The 25573-nt window shown below is 32.5% G+C and overlaps 1 protein-coding gene across 1 annotated transcript; it reads right to left on the bottom strand.

Moving 5' to 3' along the window:
• Nucleotides 1-8491: 8491 nt before the first annotated feature.
• Nucleotides 8492-24852, bottom strand: LOC143075179 (flotillin-2-like). Its single transcript, XM_076250519.1, has 9 exons — nt 24709-24852; nt 21180-21261; nt 18758-18972; nt 18172-18404; nt 17707-17826; nt 15428-15642; nt 14431-14614; nt 13976-14119; nt 8492-9150 (listed from the first exon to the last, which is right to left on the bottom strand). Exons 1-9 carry the CDS (start codon nt 24755-24757, stop codon nt 9118-9120), a joined length of 1275 nt encoding a protein of 424 aa, XP_076106634.1. The 5' UTR covers nt 24758-24852; the 3' UTR covers nt 8492-9117.
• Between the last annotated feature and the right edge of the window lie 721 nt (nt 24853-25573).

Genomic DNA, 25573 nt, shown 5'->3' with positions numbered 1-25573 from the left:
CCACCAAGTCCCCATATATAAACCACTTTGACCACTCAGCCACCAAGTCTCAAATTACAAATTATTTTGACCATTTGGCCACCAAACACAAACTAATCTGACCACACAGCCACCAAGTCCCCCAAATACAAACTACTATAACCTCTTTGCCACCAAGTCTCCAAATACAAACTACCTTGACCAGTTGACCACCAAGTCATCAAATACAAACTACTTTGACCACACTGCCACCAAGTCCCAAAATAGGAACTACTTTGACCCCTTGGCCACTAAGTCCCTGATTACAAACTACCTTGACCACTCTGTCACCATGTCCACTACAAACAACTTTGTCAACTCAGCCACCAATACTCCAATTACAAATTACTATGACCATTCAGTCACCAAGTCCCAAAATACAAACTGCTTTGTCCACTCAGTCACCAAGTCCCAAAATACAAATTACTTTGACCACTTGGCCACTAAGTCCTCAAATACATAAAAATTGAGAATGGAAATGGGAAATGTGTCAAAGAGACAACAACCTGACCATAGAAAAAACAACAACAGAAGGTCAACAACAAGTCTTTGTACAAACTATTTTGACCACACTGCCAACAAGTCCCCAAAATACGAACTACTGTGACCACTCTGACACGTCCCAAAATACAAACCACCTTGACCAGTTGGCCACTAAGTCCCTAATTACAAACTATTTTGACTACTTGGCTATCAATTCCCCTAAATACAAACTATTTTGACCACTCTGCCACCAAGTCCCCCAAATACAAACTACTTTAACCACTTTGCCACCAATTCCCCAAATACAAACTACCTTGACCAGTTGACACCAAGTCACCAGATACAAACTACTTTGACCACTCTGCCACTAAGTCCCCAAATAGGAACTACTTTTACCCTTTGGCCACTAAGTCCCTGATTACAAACTACCTTGACCAGTTGACCACCAAGTCCCCCAAATTCAAACTACTTTAAACACTCTGCCATAAAGTCCTTAAATACAAACTACCTTGACCACTTGGCCACCTAGTCCCTAAATACAAACTAATTTGACCACACTGCCACCAAGTCCCCCAAATACAAACTAGTTCGACCACTCAGCCAACAAGTCTCAAATTACAAATCATTTTGACCAATTGGCCACCAAATCCCCCAAATACAAACTAATTTGACCACACTGCCACCAAGGCCCCCAAATACAAACTACTTTAACCTCTCTGTCACCAAGTCCCCAAATACAAACTACCTTGACCAGTTGACCACCAAGTCATCAAATACATACTACTTTGACCACACTGCTACAAAGTCCCAATATAGGAACTACTTTGACCCCTTGGCCACTAAGTCCCTGATTACAAACTACCTTGACCACTCTGTCACCATGTCCACTACAAACAACTTTGTCAACTCAGCCACCAATTCTCAAATTACAAATTACTATGACCACTCAGTCACCAAGTCCCAAAATACAAACTGCTTTGTCCACTCAGTCACCAAGTCCCAAAATACAAACTACTTTGACCACTTGGCCACTAAGTCCTCAAATACATAAAATTGAGAATGGAAATGGGGAATGTGTCAAAGAGACAACAACCTGACCATAGAAAAAACAACAGCAGAAGGTCACCAACAAGTCTTTGTACAAACTACTTTGACCACTTGGCCATTAAGTTCTCAAATACAAACTACTTTGACCACTCAGTCATCAAGTTCCCATATGCAAACTACTTTGACCAGTTAGCCACCAAGTCAACCAAATACAAACTACTTTAACCAATCGGTCACAAAGTCCTCAAATACAAACTACTTTGACCACACAAACTTCTGTGATTATTCAGTCAACAAGTCCCCAAATACAAACTTCTGTGATCATTCAGTCCACAAGTCTCCAAATACAAACTACTGTGATCATTCAGTCAACAAGTCCCCAAATACAAACTTCTGTGATCATTCAGTCAACAAGTCTCCAAATACAAACTACTGTGATTATTCAGTCAACAAGTCCCCAAATACAAACTTCTGTGATCATTCAGTCAACAAGTCTCCAAATACAAACTACTGTGATTATTCAGTCAACAAGTCTCCAAATACAAACTTCTGTGATCATTCAGTCACCAAGTCTCCAAATACAAACTACTGTGATCATTCAGTCCACAAGTCTCCAAATACAAACTACTGTGATCATTCAGTCAACAAGTCCCCAAATACAAACTTCTGTGATCATTCAGTCAACAAGTCTCCAAATACAAACTACTGTGATTATTCAGTCAACAAGTCCCCAAATACAAACTTCTGTGATCATTCAGTCAACAAGTCTCCAAATACAAACTACTGTGATTATTCAGTCCACAAGTCTCCAAATACAAACTTCTGTGATCATTCAGTCACCAAGTCTCCAAATACAAACTACTGTGATCATTCAGTCAACAATTCCCCAAATACAAATTACTGTGATCATTCAGTCAACAAGTCTCCAAATACAAACTACTGTGATCATTCAGTCAACAGGTCTCCAAATACAAACTTCTGTAATCATTCAGTCAACAAGTCTCCAAATACAAACTTCTGTGATCATTCAGTCACCAAGTCTCCAAATACAAACTACTGTGATCATTCAGTCAACAATTCCCAAATACAAATTACTGTGATCATTCAGTCAACAAGTCTCCAAATACAAACTACTGTGATCATTCAGTCAACAAGTCTCCAAATACAAACTACTGTGATCATTCAGTCAACAAGTCTCCAAATACAAACTACTGTGATCTTTCAGTCCACAAGTCTCCAAATACAAACTTCTGTGATCATTTAGTCAACAAGTCTCCAAATACAAACTTCTGTGATCATTCAGCCAACAAGTCTCCAAATACAAACTACTGTGATCATTCAGTCCACAAGTCTCCAAATACAAACTTCTGTGATCATTCAGTCACCAAGTCTCCAAATACAAACTACTGTGATCATTCTGTCAACAAGTCTCCAAATACAAACTACTTTGATCATTCAGTCAACAAGTCCTCAAATATAAACTACTTTGACCATGCACTCGGCAACCAAGTCTCATAAAACTATTTTGATCACCAAATCGCCAAATACAAACTACCTGGACCAGTTGGTCACCAAGTTATCAAATACAAAACTAAATTTTACCACTCTGTCACCAAGTCCCCAAATACAAACTTCCTTGACCAGTTGGCCACCAAGTCATCAAATACAAACAACTTTGACCACACTGCCACCAAGTCCACAAATAGGAACTATTTGACCCCTTGGCCATTAAATCCCTGATTACAAACTACCTTGACCACTTGACCACCAATTCCCCAAAATACAAACTACTTTAAACACTCTGCCACCAAGTCCCTAAACACAAACTACATTGATTTGTTGGCCACCAAGTCCCCAAATGCAAACCAATTAGACCACTCTGCCACCAAGTCCCCATGTATAAACTACTTTGTCCACTCAGCCATCAAGTCTCCAATTACAAACTATTTTGACCACTCAGACACCAGGTTCCCATATGCAAACTGCTTTGACCAGTTGGCCACCAAGTCCTCAAATACAAGCTACCTTGACCTCTCAGTCACCAAGTCTCCAAAATACAAATTACTTTGACCACTCAGTCACCAACCAAATACAAATTACTTTGACCACTCAATCACCAAGTTCCCATATTCAAACTGCTTTGACCAGTTGGCCACAAAGTCCACCAAATACAAACTACTTTGTCCACTTGGTCACCAAGTCCTCAAATACAAATTACTTTGACCACTCAGTGACCAACTTCCCAAAAAGAAACTATTTTAACCACTTTTTCACCAAGTCCCCAAATACAAACTCCTTTGACCAGCCAGTCACTTAGTCATCAAATACAAGCTTCTTTGACATCTCAGTCACCAAGTCTCCAAAATACAAACTACTTTGATAACTCGACCACAAATTCAAATTACTTTGACCATTCCATCACCAAGACCTCAAATACATATTACTTTGACCACTCCATCACCAAGACCTCAAATACAAACTATTTCAACCACTTGGTCACCAAGACCTCCAATACAAAATACCTCAACCACTGCGGCACCAAGACCTGAAGTACAAACTATTTGGACCACTCTGTCACAAAGTCCCCATATACAAACTACTTTGATTGATTTTCCAACAAGTCCCCAAATACAAACTACTTTGACCACTTGGCCACCAAATCACCTAATACAAACTACTTTGACCACTTGGCCACCAAGTCCCCAAATACAAACTACTGTAAATTTAGAAATTAATGTGAGGTCTTTATTATTATGAATAATGCGACAGAGTTGTTAACACAATAATTATAACTTGCATTTTGTAATATTTTATCTGAATTAAGCAGGATTTTTCTCAAAATTGTAAAAATTAAAATTGCATTCAAGTTTAAAATGACAAAATCGCAATAATAAATGCACTCAATATTTTCTGAATTTACAGTACTTGACCACTTGGCCACCAAGTCCCCAAATACAAACTACTTTGATAACTTTGCCACAAGCCTCAAAATACAAACTACTTCAACCACTTGGCCACCAAGTCCCCAATTATAAACTACTTTGACCACTCAGTCAACAATTGCGCAAATTCAAACCACTTTGACCCTTCACTTCACTAAATACAAACAAAGAGACTAAAAGAAGAGTTCTTAGATATTTCATTGTATTAAGAATTATTACAGTTTATAAAAATGTACAAACAACAAGACTACAACATAACTGACAATTAGGGGGAAGGAATCAAACTTGTGTAGTGAGTATTAGCATGCCTCTAACATATTTTATTATCTAATACACCAAATACAATTCAAAATATTTTGTTTTTGTAATTAGGAAATATTTGATTTATTCAAGTGAAAGAAGTCTAAATTGTTTTTCTTTTCAGATGTTTTAGAAACAGAGTAAACATAAATAGATTGTTTTCTTTTTAAAAAAATCTTTCAAAGTCTTCCTGGTATGTCATACTTAGTAATTCTGTAAGTTAATTCATAGTCATTGCTATATTTGTTACATACACTATATAGTTTGCAGATAGTATTATACATTTATTATGAGGCTTTAGCAATTACACAGGTAAAATACATAATAATACTATAATTATTGAAAGCATCTAGCATGCATTCCCAACATTTATCACTGATAAAGAAAATTTATACTGTCACCAGGAACATATATATTGTTAGCTATACTGTTCCCAGCTGTCACATCGTATTAGATTTTGACATTAAATTTGTCAAAAAGTAATTTTGACTTTCTGTACAAAACATTTTCTGCTTTTTCTTTCTTTTCCATATATCTTTGGGGGTTTCAATTCTAGTGTTTATATTTATTTACCATGCAAAGATGTATTTTGCCATCTGTCTGTTTTGGTTTTTTTAGTTGATCGCCAAAACCTGGAATTACCCTTATCCGCTTCCGGAATCGGATCCGATATTGTAATTGTCATCCATTTTGTTTTCAATGTTGTTTTTTGTGAGATACGATTTCCTAACGTGCTCTACTTCCTATGTGCAACTTCAAGACTTTTGGGTCAAACGACGATCATTTAAGGTTTTTCTGGTCATTTTTTTGTAATCCAGAATTAAAAGTATGAAAAAACTGTCCAATTAGTTATAAATAACATAGTTTCCAGCTAGATAATAACAATGGCAAATATTACAGCATTTATTGGGTAGAACACAAATCTAGGGTGCTCGCATAAGGCAGCTTAACTGCCTAAAAATGCCATCTTTGGTTCACTAGATGGGTGAATTTATTTGAATTATGGTCATCCTGGATATTAATAATATAATAGATCTAATTATTAAGCAATATCTTATTCATATCTATGAATTGATTTCATCAATAAACTGAATTAGAGTAAATGTTTAATTCATGTAGGTATATGCAAACAGTATATCTATTTACTTTTTTCTATTTAGACAACCTAGCAATCTTAATAAACAACAGAACATTTTACATCTTATACACAAATAACACAACCTCCTATTATATACTATTTTTTAATCAAATTTTGATTTATCACTTAGAGAGGATAAATTAATACTGGTATCTAGGTAAGGTTCAGAAGACAAGAATAAGGGGTTGGGTGGTTACAATACTTATCAATAGGTCATATATTACATGGTTAAGTTGGACTGAGCTGCCACTAACTCCAAGTATGAATGATTGGACATGGATTAAGCTTAAGGATAGTTTTCCAGTGTTAATTTTACATTTATGGGTCAGGTAACAGTTTTCTTTGAAATATTAATTACTTCTTCGTGTCTTGGAATCCTAATGTTTGGGAACTTTTATTTTTATTGAAATATCTATGTCAACTTCTTCAATAAATGTGATTCATAAGTCTTAGCACAATATTTACTGATACCCTGTAAATCCCTTTGTTAAAATATAACAAAATTCCTTTTTCAATTATAGCTTCTTTTATCAATGGATTTTTTGACAATATTCAAAACTTTAGATTTTTAGTACTTATTGTTTTACAACTTAATAATTATAATAAAGTATAATATAATGATCAGACACAGTTCAGCAGTAAATACTTCAAAATGGATCATATTGCTTTTTAATTTTTTTACATCTAGATCATTTGTTTAGAAGTGTGGTGGTATAAAGTAGCTACTCTCCAAACAATTCAAGTGATAGTAATGTCTGTTTATTCGTCTGGTTTTTCACAATTCTTTAACATATGTCATACCTATAGTTTCCCTTTTCTTATGAAGAAACATATATATAAGTAGTATTTAAGGATTAAAACAGTTAAGATGACACCATATATAGTTTGTGCTCAAATGTACAAAAAAAGTGTAAACTGTCATCTATGATAATTATAATCTAAAACTACAAAGCATTCAAGGCATTTCTGGACTTATTTTCAAGTTCAAGTCTAGCAATTCAAGGTTAAAACTATGTAAATAGATAATTTCTATAAAAGTTTAAGGGGGACTGTGAAAAGAGTTTAACAAGTGTAGTTATTCAAATTTACAGCTTGATGACAATATTCATTTTACATAAAACAGAAGAAAATTACTTATCTAAAAAGGTGGTGGGTGAAAGTAAATGCCATGTAGAATATCAATCCATGTATAATAGATTATCAAAATCAAAGTTAAAGTCATAAGAAACCTCAAATAAAAAAAAAATAATGCATATGATTTTAATAACTCAATGGATAGTTTTCATTATAAAACTTATGTACATGTACTTTTTTCTGAAGAAAATTCTTTAATTTATTCATATTTAGAAGAAGTTTACTTTATTTGAATAGCTTCCTTCCAGCAAGCAATTCCCCCGAGATATTTTCCGTATGCAAGGTGACCTCAGTGTGACCCATCTCGTAAAAATCCGGTGACCACAATACGCATGGATGTCCTTAAAATAAACTATTATCTGAATTTACATGTTAAACACGTGCTCAATTTCCATGCTTTTTTGTTTATTTTTCGTCAATTGTTGACAAACAGGTGACAATCGTTAAACTTCGGCTTCAAGACACGAACTTTAATTACCTGCCATATTTTCACAACAACACTGACCGATTGAAAAAAAAATTGACAATTATACGAAATTTACACGAAAAAAATGATAAATTCGAGCACAGAAGACTAAGTTTATGATGTTTGTATGCATTTGTTCAAGAATTGGAAGAACATTATTTTTCACCGGTCACTCGTTTCTTATGACTTTAACTTTTATAAAATAAATGGTATACTCAATACTGCAGTTGAATACATACAATCTATGCATGCCGTCAAGTAAGAAATTATTAAATTTGCCCTTAAATTATCTGTCTTTGAATGAATTATGCATAATTAAAAAAACAAGGTTATTCAAAAGAAGTAAGAATTGTATACTCAATAACATTTTCATTAGTCTTGTTTTATGAACTTCAGATTTATAAAGGCACGGTTTTTGATTGTAATAGAAAGAATTACTATAAATTTTATCCTGCTACTATGGACAGTAATGATATTTTGACTAGAAGGCTACCTAATAAGAACACTGCAGACCTATACGATACATATGTATGTATTTTGACTGAAAAGAAACACAGAAACACGAAATGTGATGACTACTTCGTATCTACTGACAGGTACTACAAATAAAATCATTGTGAATGAAAAAAACCGATGCATTGGAACATAGTACAAAAGTAGAAATATCACTATCAATGTTAAAAGTCAGATTAATGGTCATGATGACAGAATAATTGGGTCAGGGCTCTATCTGCCACTAAAATCTAATAAAAGAGAACAATTTTTACCACTTATTGCAATATCAGTAGTTATATAAAGTAAGTGTTGACCATCATCTCAATTTAACAACATAGTTAATGTACATCGTGAACAGGTTATATACAAATAAAACAGGTATTTTATATGTCATAAATAGATATATACATATACATCGCATTCTCATCAATGGTTTAAAATCAGGCATATTCACCAGTTTATACTTCATATAATTTAGAAATTATTAGATATATATTTTGCAAGAGGTAGATTTAGTCAAATAAGATATTTTCGAATTTTTGTTCTATTATTCCCTTATCAAAAAGTGCTTGAACTAGTGATGAACTAGACCAGGGTAATTATAAAGAAGAATTCATTTCTTGTTTCTTTTTCCTTATTTAGCCTTAATATTTGTAACATATTTCATTATGAAAATCATGTGTAAATAATTTCATCATGAAAGCACATATGTAAATAATTGCATTATGTAAACACATATGTAAATAATTGCATCATGAAAATCTGTTCATATTCAAAAAATTTAAAATATGTTTTAAAAAATGCGATCAAATGTTCTAAAAGTAATTCACACAGGCATGATTTACAGGTCAAAGTATTTCAATATGAACTAACACCTACAGTAAAACTTAACATACTCTGTACATATCCAGAAACACAGGTTGCATATAATTTAAGATCAAGCTATTCATTACCATTAAAATTGATAATAGTTTAAAACATTTAAGATTTCTTGATAAAAGTGAAATAAGTTATATACATGTAAAAGTATTAAGTCTTCTGGTTCACTTATTGAAGTCACTATAAATAGGTTTATAACAGGACTGGAAACCAGTCTAAGAAGTAGCTCCTGGTACCTTTGATAAAATCTGAAATAAAAAAAAAGCTTTGGTTCAGTTTCAATATTTAGATATTCAAAATGTGCATGAATAGGTTCAGAGCTTGTGCAAAACATATAATTACTTATGTTTCATTATTATTTATTGAAACAGTTTGCTCCTAATATGTTTAATCCTTGTAAAGAAGAATTTTGTAAATCTTCTTATTGAAACACTATTAAAGGCTTCACATTTTTGGTGAATAAAACAACAAGATACTGATCACTTAAATGTATCATTCTTAAGATTTTACACAGTGTATTGAAGATTGAAATAAGTGACAATTGTATGTATTTTTGCATGGAAAACATTCTCTATTAAAAGAAACCTCAATCAAAATTATTATAATTTGTCGAAATTGTAAATACTGAATTTTCTAATCTTTTTCAAGATGGATTTATTTCAAACATGATATGGCTGATGTGCTTTGTATTGCTTAAGCTATAGATATCATGTATTTGTAAGTTTACCATATGTGTTGTAGAACTTTTAGGTGTCTAAGTCTTGTATACAATGGATTTTGCTCATTGTTGAAGGCTGTGTGGTGACCTACAGTTGTTAAAGGGAAATTCCCCGTTTTTTTACTTATCATCTAATTATGTTCATCTTAACATAAAAAACACATTTGCAAAGTTTTAAATTTATATTCCTTCTAATAACGGAGAAAATCAAGTATTTGTAACTTTTTTGGTTGAATTCTCGAGTGGGTCGTGACGTATTAGCCCGATTTATTGAATTCTGGGAAAAAATAAAATCTGTTTAACTCTTATAGCTTATCGACAATATACGTAATTAAAAGCGCACAGCTGACGAATGGTCGAAGTTATTAACCACAATATAAGAATGAACGAAAATGAATATGCATATACCGTTTTGTATTGATTGAATTAAACTCCTATAAAATTATCTGTAGTAAATGTTTTTGAATAAATTTAATTAATTATTTTTGAGATTTTTTTCATAAAATATTTATTGAACATTTTTACTGATATTGAACTGAAAATATTTCAGTTCTATTTACCGTTATTGTTTTGATAATCATTTCAATGCAACTAATGTGTGAGCAGAGTGTGTATATTATTTTGTAAAGGTCACTGTATATTTCTCGGCTTGAGGTCAATTCGTTTACCTTGTAGCTATTTAGCCGCAGGTGTGAGTTCAAGCGTACACAGGTATAAATGTTGTTATTTGGAAAGGATAAACAGAAAGGATTAGAAAGAGTATGCTGTCACGATGTTAATACACTAAGATTTAATACACGATGAGAATAAAGATACAATAATTAAATTGTGTAAATTAATTGAAAATAAAATTCAGATTCGTAATTCCGAAAGTGTATAAAAATAAAAGGAAACAATTTTTGATTACTTTCTTAGCGGCAATTGGCGTAAAGATTCAAATATGAAGCAAAAAATAGTAGTTTTAATCTTTTATAAAAACTAAATGCAATATTACCCAATTTGATATACCATTGTACATCTGTTTGATATCATTGACTTTACCGGAATTTCTTAAATTGTATTCAAATCTGGCTGTGTTTAAATGCTAATAAAACTATTGCAATTTTAAAGTTATTAATTGACAAAAAAATACAACATACAACATGCATGATTTTTTTTTAGTTTCTTTTTAACATTTTATTCTTACATAATTAAATTCATTTGACAATCATTTACACGAACTTTTTGTGAAAAGAATATCAATTATCTAAGCTAAGGCATTATTTCTTTTGAGGATTTTTGAGGATTTTTTTTTAAATTCTATGATAATATTTGTGCAATGTTGAACATGATAGCCGTCATTAATCCAAATAAGTAATACAGTAGTTGTAATAAAAGTTATATTTTAGTCATGCATAACTGATATTGACGAATTTATAATAGTTCGTCCATACATCGTTGTTCTTGAAACAATCATTATTAGTATACATGTAAGTTTCCTGACGTATAAGAGCCATTGAAGATGAGCTCCAGAGAAATCAGACTAGTGGCGTTTCGTTCGCTTGTACAGATAAACGACAGAATTACCATACAAGCATTTATAGTCAACACAATCAGAAAGAGTTCCCATCGTTAGACGTGGAATATGAAGGCTTCCAAGAATGAACAAGTGACATGTCTAACTCTGAACAGTTAGAAAACAGACTATCGACATCGACCGCTTGTTCTTAATATTTGAAACTGTATGCATATATATACGTATACGTTTATGATATATATAGTGATGAGTTCTTGCGTCTGACAAAAACTAAATTCCTTCATGGTTATATCTTGCCATACGTTTATATTGGTTTGTAAGGTGATTACTCACAATCGTTATTTGAAAATCCTGTTTGTGAGATGTAGATTCATTTCAGTACAGAAATTTCGTCTATATATTTCACAAGTGTATAACACGGAGAAGCTCTGAAGGTCCATTACTCCCATTTTGTTTGGGTGTGAACCATCGATGTTTACAGCAATATCACAGAATAAGATGATGATGGTAGAAAGAACTATGGGCGTCATGTGGCAAATATTACATGCATATCGGACAATGAGTTGTCAATCTGTATGAAAAGATTTCCAATACAACCATATTATTGAGAAGGAATGTTTACATGCTATACTCTCGTACTAGTATTACAGGGTTCTTGTGGCGTTCACCTTAGACACACATCTTTTTAACGATGTTTAAAAAAAAGACAGAACCAATTTAATGTCATATTTCCCTATTTTTTAAATATAACTAAAAGTCTTTTATCTGACTAGAATACCCCTATTTAGCGAACAAGTAATTTATTCTTTTTTCTGTTATTGAATACCAAGAAAGAAAATAAATCCCGAAATTAATTTGAAACTTTGATACTCAAAAGTTTCCCAGCAAAATATTCACATTCCCTGGGGATAATTAGTGTTCGTCCAGTGGCATATATAACAATTGTGATGACGAATTACTTCCTTTGTTCGAGAACAATCTTATTGAAATATAAATCTGTGATTTTACTAGGTCCACAGCTTCAATGAACCAAAGCAAAAGTTATACATCGACCTGTATTTAAATCAAATTGGTTCTCTTCTTCTTCTGGTATACAATAGTCTATCGACATTCGATGATTACATACTGTTGGCATACGTGGACTAGTCTATTTACAACACTTTTACCCCTATTTATTCAAAATATATGTTTTTTTCTTATGTTCAATGTATACATGTATATATTTTAAATTGCGTAACTTTCTATCCAGTCGTATAAACGAATCGTCGGCAAGTGCGTACATTTTTTTAAATCAATATTTCTGGTCTGTTCCAATCTGTCCTTCACTATTGACAATGACTATATATTACATTTTCCCAAATTCACCCTTGGAAAAAATATTTAAATAGATTTTAATTTCATCAAATCTTATTTTTTGGGTATTATTTATATGTTTATGAATTATATTCTTTACACCAGAAATGTTATTTATAAACAAGCGTATGAGTTTAGTAATGACAAGTAAGACAGAGTTGTATATTATTCATCTGATAGTTCAAAATGGAAAGTTACAAGTTATAAGTTATCAGCCGTGTACACTGATCAATACCTGCAGAAGTGAAACGATGCATGAACTTGCAAGCCCGACAGGAAATCGCTTGAATACCTGGACGTGTCACCTCACACCCCTCACAATACCTTTGGAAGTAATACCTTTAGCCATGCTGGTGATCAGATGAGGGAAGATCAAAATATATTTGTTTATTACTTTAAAGAATTATGAACAAATTAGATTTTCGAAAACAATTTTCACGGAACACTTATTTATGATTTCAACTTTGACTTTTCACCTAATTCCAATATCAACAGTTTAAAAACAACAGACCATGGTAATTTAAAAAAAGTAACAATATTTTTCGTATCAAGTTAGTTAGTCGGATAAAACAACCGTACGATTGACAAGATATCGACACGCAATTACGACTACATCGGTTACTGTAGTTTTGTTTCTTTGTGGTTTATAGACATATCGTTTTTATTAATCGGGAAAGAAGACAAAATGGCGGATCGCAGAGAATTGATACTCTAAATTTAAAATCGATGGTGATCGCTTATCTAGCGGAATAAAACTTTAATATCTATGAATTTGAGCATTTTTATACAGAATGAACATAATATCAATTTTTGATTTTTTTGCGAAGTTTCCCTTTAACTTCTAAATTATTTGGTCTCAATTGGAGAATTGTCTGATAAGCAACATACCACAACCTCTTATGTTTATACTTCCTTTCCATTCAATGACTTCTTCTTTTAGATTGTCTTGTATTGATATGGTTTTTTAAAGGAAATGCCATTAAAATGAATGGGGAAGGGTAGGAAAGTACTTTCAAAATATCCCCACAACCAAGAATCGGTTTTTTTTTGATAATTTTTTTAAATGGTAATAGACCCATACTGAAGTAAATGAAGAATGAGTCCAAATTGTAAATATGTAGCAAACTCAGCAATTTCTCAATTTACAAAGGGACATAACTTGAGAACAGTGAAAGTGAGGACACCCAAATTCTAACTTTATCTGTGTTTGGTGGTCTTTTACATTGGGAATAAGCTTCATAACATTTGGTTGAGGCAAACTTAAGTTAGAGAAGGGAAACTAATTTTGAGACATACAGACAGACCAACGTAAAAATGGACAATTGTAAAACTTAATGCCCCAACCGCCATGGCAGGGGTATTAAAACCACATGACCCACATTCCATAATTACTTTCCTTCCTACCCTCCCACATACATTTTAATGGAATAGCCCTAATAGTTGTTGTTTTTTTTTTAAGTTTCATTCACTGAGTAATAAAACTAACCTTAGAGAGATCTACCCCAGTAAGAGCCTGGACTGCCGGTGGGAGCTGACTAACCAATTTGCTGACTTCACTTGTTGTTCTATCATCTCCGACCAAAACAATCTCATCTGTCTTTGATAATGGAGCTGATACTTCTGCAGCAACCTAAAAATTATTGTCAAGGCAAAAAAATATTATATTGTTTGAAATTCACATCAGAGTATTACTATTGTATTTTCATCAGGGGCACTCAATTCATTTAAAAATTATATTTCTTTTTTATAAAAATTCAAAGAATAAAATATTTTCAATATTTTCAGAACATGTTTTAAATTTCTCCATTTTGAGTTGTTGTTTTTATTTTACTACTTTTGTGTTTATTAACATGAATACATCTTTTTTAATGTACAATTTTAAATAAGGAAACAAAACAGTCTTTTTAATTTCTGTCCGCACACTAATAACTTTGTCATTACCTTTGGAAGTGTTTCCAAGACCAAAGACAACATGGCTGCCTCTCCATACTGTTTGTAAGCTGAAGCTTTCAATCTCATTTTTTCTGCTTCGGCCTTCCCTACAGCTTCAATAGCTTCGGCTTCTGATGCACCTATCAATCGAATCTTTTCAGCCTCAGCTCTGGCCTGCTCAACTGTCTGTGTCCTAGGTTTAAAACAAGACAAATATATTTTGAATTCAGAAGAGACAATAAATTAGCAGTTTATCATAATACCATTACAAGCTGGTTGACTATCATGAAGTATCTGTTTCACAGATGACAAACTATGTTTTAATTATCTTAACTTATCCTTAACTGATATCACCCCTTGTTTTTTCATGAGGTTGAAGTTTCTCAATATTAAGTACTTACGTTGTGGTTTGTGTACTGTATTTGTCTTTTAATTGTTTTCAACTGCATAAATTTCATTTAAAATCATGATATTTAAATCTTGATATCTTATGATAAAACTTTCTTTTTACTAATCAGCTAAAATTGTTAATCTTTTTTGAGTAGCAAGGACAGATGTAAATTCAATCAAACATGTTAAACTTGAATATGCAGCAGTACAGATCTCCTCTGTATACCAGTCCTGTTTATTTTATCCAAAAGAGAGTCAAGTTGTTTATGTTTAGGCAGGAAATCTTGCTTACATCCCCTACATTTTTAAACAGTGCCTGATTGACCTTAAATCCTAGCCTAAACACTGAAATTGGGATAGTATATTTATTTCTTAAATATCACCTATACTTCATGTTTTATTTCCATTTTATTCCTCTTATTTTTCCTTATTCTCATAAGCCTTCATTTTAACTTGTTCCCTAAAGCTTTATTTTACCTTGTTCCCTCAGCTATCAACCCATCTTATAAGCCCTTTTTTACCTTATTCATATAAGCTTTACTTTACCTTGTTCCCTCAGCAATCAACTTCATCTTATAAGCCTTATTTTACCTCATTCCCTTAAGCTTTACTTTACCTTGTTCCCTCAGCAATCAACTCCATCTTATAAGCATGTGCTTCAGCAGGTCGTTTAACAGTAGCTATTAATTCCTTCTCTTTTCTCAGAATTTCTTTTTCTTCAACATCAATTAATTTCCTTCTCTCCACTACTTCAATTTCTATTTCTTCAGCCCTGATTTTCTGTTTTTCTTTGGCTGCTTGCAGTTCATAGGCTAATTCAGCCTCAGCTTTCTGTGAATAATCAAAACCAAAATTTAATATTTCAATTTTTACTTAGGGTTGTTCCAGATTTAAACACATGGGGGATGGGAGACAACTTACTTGAGACCTCAATCACCTATAATATAAAATTTTCATTTTGCTTAAAATTCTTACAAAATTCTAAACTAAGAAAACGCTACCACCCCCAATATTTTTATTTGAGTGCCTCCCATTCCCCCATGAGTAAAAATATTGGTCTTTTTATTGTAACCCTCTGTTTTTTTTTTTTTTAATCTTCTTTTTTCTCTATCACAGAACTAGTATATATATTTATTTAGTAGCTGAACGATGCCTCCGGGTGCAGGAATTTCTCACTGCATTGAAGACCTATTGGTGACCTGCTGTTGTCTATTATATGGTTGGGTTGTTCCCCATTTCCATTCTCAATTTTATTTGAAAATTTGACCAGTAATTCCTATGTTCCTTTTTTTGTTTTTTTAAGGTACCTTATTTACACATCATGTAAATATTTAGCATTTTTACTATTTCTAAAACATTTTTTCTTCCAGTTTAACATTAATTTTTCCCTACATTTCAAATGACATATCCTATGCCATATTTTCCAGCCAAAATGTGCTTTTTCAAACACTTGAGAAAAAACACTCAAAACCAGACAAACATGACTGATTAGGTCATCATGTTTATTTTTTCATAACATTTTATCAAGTTGTATTGAATGTTATTATCATACTTGACGTTTTATACTAATGTATGCAATTTATATGTTTGCATTTTGTTTGAATTTCATGTTGAGGGCCTCAGGGAAGATAAGTTATATAGCTAACTGTGCAAACCTCTTAAAATAAAATATTGTTTTTATAGGTTTTACTTGTGTATATACTGCAGGGAATGTAAATACTTATAATTTTCATCATTATTTTATTTAATTTTTGGTTGACTGTTATATTCTAATATGTTTTTATGGTATTCATTGTGATATATATATTTCCCCTTTCAATGTTTTTAATTTACATCATTATTCTATTTAATTTCTGTTTTATTCTTATGTTTATATATATATATATATATAATACTAAAATTACGAGGTCCAATTTGTCAGCCGTCATCACGTAAAAACGACGAATCAAAGAATTCAACTTTATATATAACTAATATAGTACAAAGGTGTAGATTAAAAATTACACCACTCCAGGCCCTTTTGTTTTCCACGTAATTAATATTGCCAATAATTAAGAAGTTCCGGGTCGAGTCCGATACCGATACCAATAGTATATTCACCTGTTACCGATTACCTTATCTGTACGTTCCGCATCTGACAGGCGCACCATCAAACGGTGTATTCAGGATCAATATGCTATATAGTATTACACGGGTCATAATCACAGGGTTGACACTACTTAATTGTCAAATTGTTACCTATTGTAGTATTTTAATCAGTTAGACTTTCTAAGATAACAATACGAATACTAAAAATCTGGACTAAAATAAGGCGTATACATTGTAGGTACAGTTTTCAATTTGTTAGCGGGCATGACGTAAAACAGCGAATCAAAGAATTCAATATTTATAACTAATATAGGACAATGCTGTTGATTAAAAAATACTCCATTCCAGGACCTTTTGTTTTCCAAATAATTAATATTATCAATAATTGATAAGTTCCAGTTCGACGGGTTCAAACAGAAAGATTGGAAAGCAGAGAAAACTGTGTATCTTATAATCAGCATGACTTTATCAGATGACAATACTAATACTAAAATAAGACTTGCGCATAGTTATATACTTTAATTCAGTCACGAACCCGCGATATACGGGTGTGTTCTAGTATATATATATATTTGCTATTATTGTATGCATTGTGATATATATTTTCCTTCAATTTTATATGTTTTAAAAGCGCTTAGAGTATTATGTTTATTAGATAGGCGCTATATAAAAGCTATGTAATAAAATAAATAAAATAAAATTGCTGTTGTTGACAATGTATATTTTGAATTACCCAAAATTTTGATATATATCATTTATTTATAGGTGTACAAATAAGACCTGGCTGTTTAATAACATATAACTTACTCTTGCATTGACTTCTTGATCAAAGTCCGCTTTCTGCATCTTGTAATTACGTGAGGCATCAGCAATCTTAGCATCTGCTGAAAATTTGGTGTCCATTTTTGTTTTGTCACATTCTGCTTCCTGTAAATAGAAGTTTGACAAATTTACAATACTAGCTAGTTAGAGTAGTTAATTACAAGTTCAAAATATTCAATGCATTTGATTACAACACACTGGTTAAATTTCCTTTTGAAATAAGCAGTAGGTAAATTTTTTTAATTTTTCAAAATGTTTAAAAGTTCCAGGTTTTTCAAAGAATAATAATGTAAGATCCCATTTCAACAGGGTTTGTTCAAAATCTCAATTATACCACATGATTATGAGTTATTTGAGAAATGCTATGTGATTAATTCATAATTAATTAAAAGTGAATTGTTTTTTTTCAAAGCATTCTATTTAGTCCAACTTATATTATTATATACTAACCCTGATTCCAGCATCTCTATTAGCCTCAGCAACACCAATATCAGCATCTCTTTTAACATTAGCAGTCTGTGCTCGTCCTAATGAGGCTAAGTATTCAACATTGTCATAAATATCTTTGATTGTGAAACTCATAATTTCTATGCCCATCTTACACACATCAGGGGAAGCAACTTCTCTTACAAGTTGAGCAAACTGGTCTCTGTCCTGATAGATTGCCTCTACACTAAGGGTACCTGTAGATAATTATATTTTGTAATTAAACGTTTGATTAAAATAGTTCTATCTTTAGTTATTTGTTTTTCTGCAAGTTAGAATTTTTTCAAAGATAACATTGTAAAGTGAATAGTTTACATCTATATCAATTGTTCAATTTTTTTTATTCAGACTATTCTTCAGTTTTAGAAATAAATGTATAATGAATAAATAGTTACCAGGATCTCTTTCAAAAAAAAAAACAAAAAAGTTTAGATTCAAAAATATAGCTAAGGATTCAATATACATGTATATACTTATTGCATGTATTGAGAAACATGGACAATTTACATAAACCGCAATATGAAAATCAAACAAATAAATCTATTCTTACCCAGAATAGCCCTGAGATGACCTTCTAAAGTTTGTAAAATAACTCTTTCTACTTCCTTGACAGTTTTACCCAGAAACTGTTCACATGCCTTCTCTAAGAATGATGTGTCTCTCATGACCTTGACCTGAGCTACACCAGTTACTGTCACAGGTACACCTTCAGATGTTTCTACACTTTCACAAACTGGGTTCAAGGTCATAACCTCTAGTGAGATGCTGTTTGAAAAAAAATCAAATGAAAATAAGGAGGTGTGGTATTGTATATGTATATATTCTCTTAGAACTATCATGACTACATGTGCTTCAAAGATAATGCTGTGCAACATCACAATATTTGCTATTGTGCTTTATTGAGAGATTCATTTCTGACCATATGCTGATCGAAAAATATTAGATGCTAAATTTTATCAAATCAAAGAAAAAAGTCAATGATCTTGCTAGTTTTTTTCATTATTTGCTTATTTTCTTCAATAGCAAATGAAAATAAAAAGTATAAACATTGTCAAACAATCCCTCATTTTGTATAACTGAAAGAAAGGTTGAAGGTAAAATGCAATAGCTTTTACATGTTTTATAATAATCTTTCATATTTACTTACAATGATATAATGATATGAAACAAAACAAAACAAAATTTCAAAGAAACCACTGTTTGAGGCTTGTTTTGTTTGCCATCCAGGAATGGGTTATATGTGGTGATCATGCAGGAAACTACATGTATGATGACTGTTACTTTCCATAATTCTGACTTGCCATGGTCAAGGTAGTTACATGAGGAACACATTTGGAGCTGGATCTACTTATAATTACCCTTCCCAACCTACAGAGATAATTGGAGCCAGATCTACTTATAATTACCCTTCCCAAGCTACAGAGATCATTGGAGTCCGATCTACTATAATTACCCTTCCCAAGCTAGAGATCATTGGAGCTGAATCTACTTATAATTACCCTTCCCAACCTACAGAGATAATTGGAGCTGGATCTACTTAAATTACCCTTCCCAAGCTACAGAGATCATTGGAGTCCGATCTACTATAATTACCCTTCCCAAGCTAGAGATCATTGGAGCTGGATCTACTTATAATTACCCTTCCCAAGCTACAGAGATCATTGGAGCCAGATCTACTTATAATTACCCTTCCCAAGCTACAGAGATCATTGGAGCCGGATCTACTTATAATTACCCTTCCCAAGCTACAGAGATCATTGGAGTCCGATCTACTATAATTACCCTTCCCAAGCTACAGAGATCATTGGAGCCGGATCTACTTATAATTACCCTTCCCAAGCTACAAAGATCATTGGAGCGGGATCTACTTATAATTACCCTTCCCAAGCTACAGAGATCATTGGAGCCGGATCTACTTATAATTACCCTTCCCAAGCTACAGAGATCATTGGAGCCAGATCTACCTTTAATTACCCTTCCCAAGCTAGAGATCATTGGAGCCGAATCTACTTATAATTACCCTTCCAAAGCTACAGAGATCATTGGAGCCGGATCTACTTATAATTACCCTTCCCAAGCTACAGAGATCATTGGAGCCGGATCTACTTATAATTACCCTTCCCAAGCTACAGAGATCATTGGAGCCAGATCTACCTATAATTACCCTTCCCAAGCTAGAGATCATTGGAGCCGAATCTACTTATAATTACCCTTCCAAAGCTACAGAGATCATTGGAGCCGGATCTACTTATAATTACCCTTCCCAAGCTAGAGATCATTGGAGCTGGATCTACTTATAATTACCCTTCCCAAGCTAGAGATCATTGGAGCCGAATCTACTTATAATTACCCTTCCCAAGCTACAGAGATCATTGGAGCCAGATCTACCTATAATTACCCTTCCCAAGCTACAGAGATCATTGGAGCCGGATCTACTTATAATTACCCTTCCCAAGCTACAGAGATCATTGGAGCCAGATCTACCTATAATTACCCTTCCCAAGCTACAGAGATCATTGGAGCCGGATCTACTTATAATTACCCTTCCCAAGCTACAGAGACCATTGGAGTCCGATCTACTATAATTACCCTTCCCAAGCTACAGAGATCATTGGAGCCGGATCTACTTATAATTACCCTTCCCAAGCTACAGAGATCATTGGAGCAGGATCTACTTATAATTACCCTTCCCAAGCAACAGAGATCATTGGCGCCGGATCTACTTATAATTACCTTTCCCAAGCTACAGAGATCACCCCAAGTTTTTGTTGGGGTTTGTTGCTCAATCTTAGCTTTTGTTCTCTAAGTTTGTCTTTTGGTCCTGGCACTTAGTATTGTTTGCCAAGGTAATTTGGTATTGTCAGTTTATTTTAATATTCCTCTTTTGATTGTTGTATATACATTTGTACCTTATATCTTTAAATGAGTTTCAAGTCAATGCAACCAAGAAATAGTGGTTATTGTGTGCTTACCTCTGTACATCTGTGACAAGACACCAAGCCCAACCCCATCCTCCAACAATAAGTTTTCTGGAATTGCCCCCACAACATCCACCTGTAAGTAAAAAGCTGACAGTTTGTTTATTATGATAACTGTGTTGATAACTATGGTATGTATCATGTGTTTGATGATAATGTGAAATTTTCCCCCTTTTGGAAATGACTAGATCTGTCCCTGGTCACATAGAATATTTTGCAGGGTTCAACATGTTTGTGAAAATGGTGAATGCTCAACAGTCCATTCAACCTGGGACAGGGGTTATCAATAATAAGGCCAGGGTTTTATAATTTGTTGGTTTACGGATTTTCCCCAGGCTTAAATTAAAATATTGTTTGTTTGCAGTTTACCGACCGACCCTTGAAAATCCTCCCGACTGTGAAAATTTTATTGCTTTAAATTTGAAGAAATTTTTTTTAATACTTCTATTGACGCGATCCGGAACTTTGGGTCCTTTCCGGAAATGATTTAAAGTCTGGGTCAATTACGCATTTCAAGTTCGTTTTTTCTTAACTTCCTGTCAAGTGTCCATGTGACCATTTAATGATAAAGCACATGGAAATTGTTTACAGGTATCCATGAAGTCACGGAGGAGTACTTTACGCTGTCGTCTCGTGTCAATTTTAAGACAAATAACAAACAAAAAAGTTTATTAGTAAACTGTTTATACAGATTCAGGCACATGTAATGATGTGTGATGATATCATTGACGATGATGCAGTGGATATTCATAACTGACACGATAACCATTCTGTCTCAAACAAATCGGGTACAGAATCTGCGGAGCCTGACTTTATGGAACCAATTTCAGTGGTTAAATAATTCGACAGCAGCTTGAAGTATGGCATATTTTCTACAAATCGTTGTGAAGACGACAAAGATGAAACCACTCCTCCGTGACTTAAATCTTCATGGATATCTGTAAACACGCCTGTACGGAGGAAGGGCTCATTTGAAATGTTAATGGATATAGATCATGCCAAATCAATAAGAAGCAACCCTAACTACACAAAGATGTAGAGAAAATGAATGGTTAGCTTGAAAAATAAATATACTCTCTCTATACTAAATCTATCTTCGATTGCAATGAGTATGCTCCTTTAGGATAAGGGGGGCTGCCCCACTCATTGCAATTATTCTCTTTCTTACAATATTAAATATACCCAAACTGTGTGGCCTGTGTGAATTCAATTAAAACATGTCCTTAGGAGCTATGCTGCCAATTTTTTTTATGCATTAAAAACATTTCAGTACAGACCATTTACTTTTAATGGGGTGCTATGGATTTCACCCCAAACTTTAGATTTTTTTGGTTTTCATTAAAGCCTGGCAAAAAAATAACCTTATCACATATAATTAAATATTGTTAGAAATATGAAAACAGTCGAATGTCTTTAATACTTTTTTTTTCAAGTTGCCTTTTTTTCAATTGAGGAAGATTCAATGGTTATTTTTTTTTATTAAAAATACACTCTTTAATACATTGTCTTATAAATCTTTAATATCTACATTTTTCTGATGAAAATACTCTACTCATGAAAACATTCTAGTCAAGAAGCATACATGTCTGAATATATTTCTTTAAAACAGTTCTAGTCATAATGAAATTCCTTGTTTATAAATGTTCCAGTATTTAATAATTATACCATATTTAAGGTCATAAATTGGATAATCATGATAATGACACTATGTTAAAGTTTCAGTTTTGGTTAAAAAGTTTTTTATCTGAAAATGCCTGTTCATTTGATGTTGGTTTTCAGCATGTCCAGTGTTTGTTGTTTTAAAATGTTTTTTTTTCTTCACAAGAAACTTGGTTTAGTGTAACTGCTTGTTTAAACTGTATTTTGGCTGATAAAATAAAATATTTTTCCTACCTACCGACCCTTCAGTCTGAAGGTACAGTCGGAAAACTGCAAACAAACATATTTTTAAGGTTGGCCCCATGAAAAAGTCAGGTCGGTCAGGGAAAAAAGAAAAAAAATATCTTTCAAGACAGACAAAAATATGCAAAATAAATATATATTTCGCCTTTCTAACAATATGTTTGTTATGCTATTTTGTCATCATTTCTTAAATTTTAGTTCAATGAAATATTATTGCTCAGCTATCATATAAATCTCATGACATTGTCTAATAATTTCCCGCAAAAAAAGGGGATGTGTGCACGGACAAAGACGAAATTAAATCGTCATTTCACAGACAAGAAAAACAGATTCGCGTAGCTCTTAATCAATTCCAGAAAACTTGGTGAATAATGATCTTCAAGCACGAAAACTGATAAAGGAAAAAAAAGTAAAAACATCGTACGGAAATAAGTTTAAACACACGTGTCAAAAACGCAATACACTCGTCCACTGGAAAAACAAGAATATCCGGTTAATCTGTTGTCATGCATTCCCGTATTTTATCCAAATGGACGATATTTTTTTATTATCTATGAAACAAGAAAATTCCAAATGATTTGTTAATATTCAGAACTTTAACTTGATGTCTTCCACTGTCCACATTTGGACAAGTCTATTTCTGTGAGATGATGCATCTTACGGACTGATGACAAATAAGGGAAACAAACTTATTGTGTAATTGGTTTTGAACACAAGTTTCATTCTTCAAAATTATTTGTGCAAACGACATTTCAAGGTCAGTTATAATCATGATAATTGATTCGTCTATTTTCAGAAACGTAAACTGGAAGTTTTTTCACAACAGAAAGTGTTACCATACATGTATTTGTTAGTGATTAATGCATTTCATTTCATAATAACGAATATTTTAATTATTTTTTAGGGATAATGCTTTTGTTAGGGTCGGCGGGAATAAAAAAGCACGAAAAGTCAATCATGTCAATCTTATTTTTATTCTGGAAATCGGCAAAATCGGATCCATAAACTAACAAATTAAAAAAATCTTGGCCTAACACTTTAAAAATTGAAAATGGCTCAACTAATCAGAATTGCACATAGCACAAAATAGAACTAACATAAATACACAAAGTAGCAATGGCTTTAATTTATTAAACATGTTAAAAATATATGGCTATTTTTTTAGTTCTCTTTTCTCACTAGCTACTCCTGAAAATAAGTAGGTATAACAACCTACAAATACTGCTTGTTGAGCTGCAGATAAAACAGAAATAGTATTGAAAACCTTATTTCAATAAGGATTAACTGAATGACACCTGTGATTACTAGTACTATACCAACTTTTATATTTAGTTTTAGATGCCACACCCCATTTGGTACCTCACATTTGTTTTACTTAAAAAATTACGGATGCAAGAGATAATAAAATGTGTGTTGTAGTGAAAAAGTAGCACATAACTTAAATTGAATTAGTAATTAATCTTTATTAACGAACAACTTTCGAGTGTTAAATATCACATAATTTTAAAACGTAAAAAGTCGATAGATGGTGTTGCTGAGAGCATCAGACGCGACCTGCCAAACTGTCATATTGATGTTGTAGGGTAATAAAAATGCATAGAAGAAACATTAAATTACATACCAGATATAACCATGGCCTGATTTGGACCAACAGTTTGTATGTTGCCCATTTTGAGTTTTGTGTGAGCTTTCGTAAACAAATGTTGGCCTTTCGCAATGGATATCAACAAGCGGATGTCGATAAATAGGTCAAATTAGTTAAGTGGTAAACAAGTTCGGATTTAATTCCGGAATTTTAGATTCTCATTTATAATAAAAAATATTAAATAAATAGCACTCCTAATGCTCAGATTAGTTGTCATCGTGAAACACAGTTAAAAACACCATATAGGAAAAGCAAAGAACTCCTTTTATCATAAGACACTGTCAAACATCCAAACATACTATCCACACTCATCTGTGTCCACACTTGTTTATAATAATAATAATATAATAATTAATTCTTTATTTAAAGAGGGTAACTCTAATTTTCATTGAGGCCCTCAAACAAAATACATGTATACAGTAAACATTCATACATTCATACATTAAAATACAATATATATTACAATATATATTACTAGTATATATACACAATTTACAAATGGTCAATAATTGGCAATAATTGGCAATATTTGATATAGTTTTGTTAAAGGAAAACAAAATTATTTGACTTGCATATAATTTTCAAGAAAATGATTATATAAACTATGTTTCTTGAATAATTCCTCATTTCGACATCTTTTTATTTCGAGTGGTAAATTATTCCATACTTTGGTTGCAGAATAATGAAAACATTAAAAATTTGTATTTGGTCTTGGAACAAAAAGATCATTATAAGAGAGTCAGACAGATTGTAAGTTGTGGTGTTGCACATCATCAATATTTAGCATTGCTAAGTAATCAGGTGTTAGTCCACTTACAATTTTATACATTAGAATTGATTG

This window comes from Mytilus galloprovincialis, chromosome 5, assembly GCF_965363235.1.
Source record: "Mytilus galloprovincialis chromosome 5, xbMytGall1.hap1.1, whole genome shotgun sequence".
Lineage (NCBI taxonomy): Eukaryota > Metazoa > Mollusca > Bivalvia > Mytilida > Mytilidae > Mytilus > Mytilus galloprovincialis.
Note: the sequence above shows the minus strand (reverse complement) of the source record. Positions and strands in the feature narration are given on the sequence as shown.

Bases quoted from the DNA above. Each gene is read 5' to 3' on its own strand.
- LOC143075179 (XM_076250519.1), bottom strand. From the start codon at position 24,757: ATGGGCAACATACAAACTGTTGGTCCAAATCAGGCCATGGTTATATCT. The intron at 18,405-18,757 runs GTAAGAATAGAT...AATTATCTACAG, and splicing joins TCATCTCAGGGCTATTCTGG to GTACCCTTAGTGTAGAGGCA. The intron at 17,827-18,171 runs GTTAGTATATAA...TTCTATTTACAG, and splicing joins ATAGAGATGCTGGAATCAGG to GAAGCAGAATGTGACAAAAC.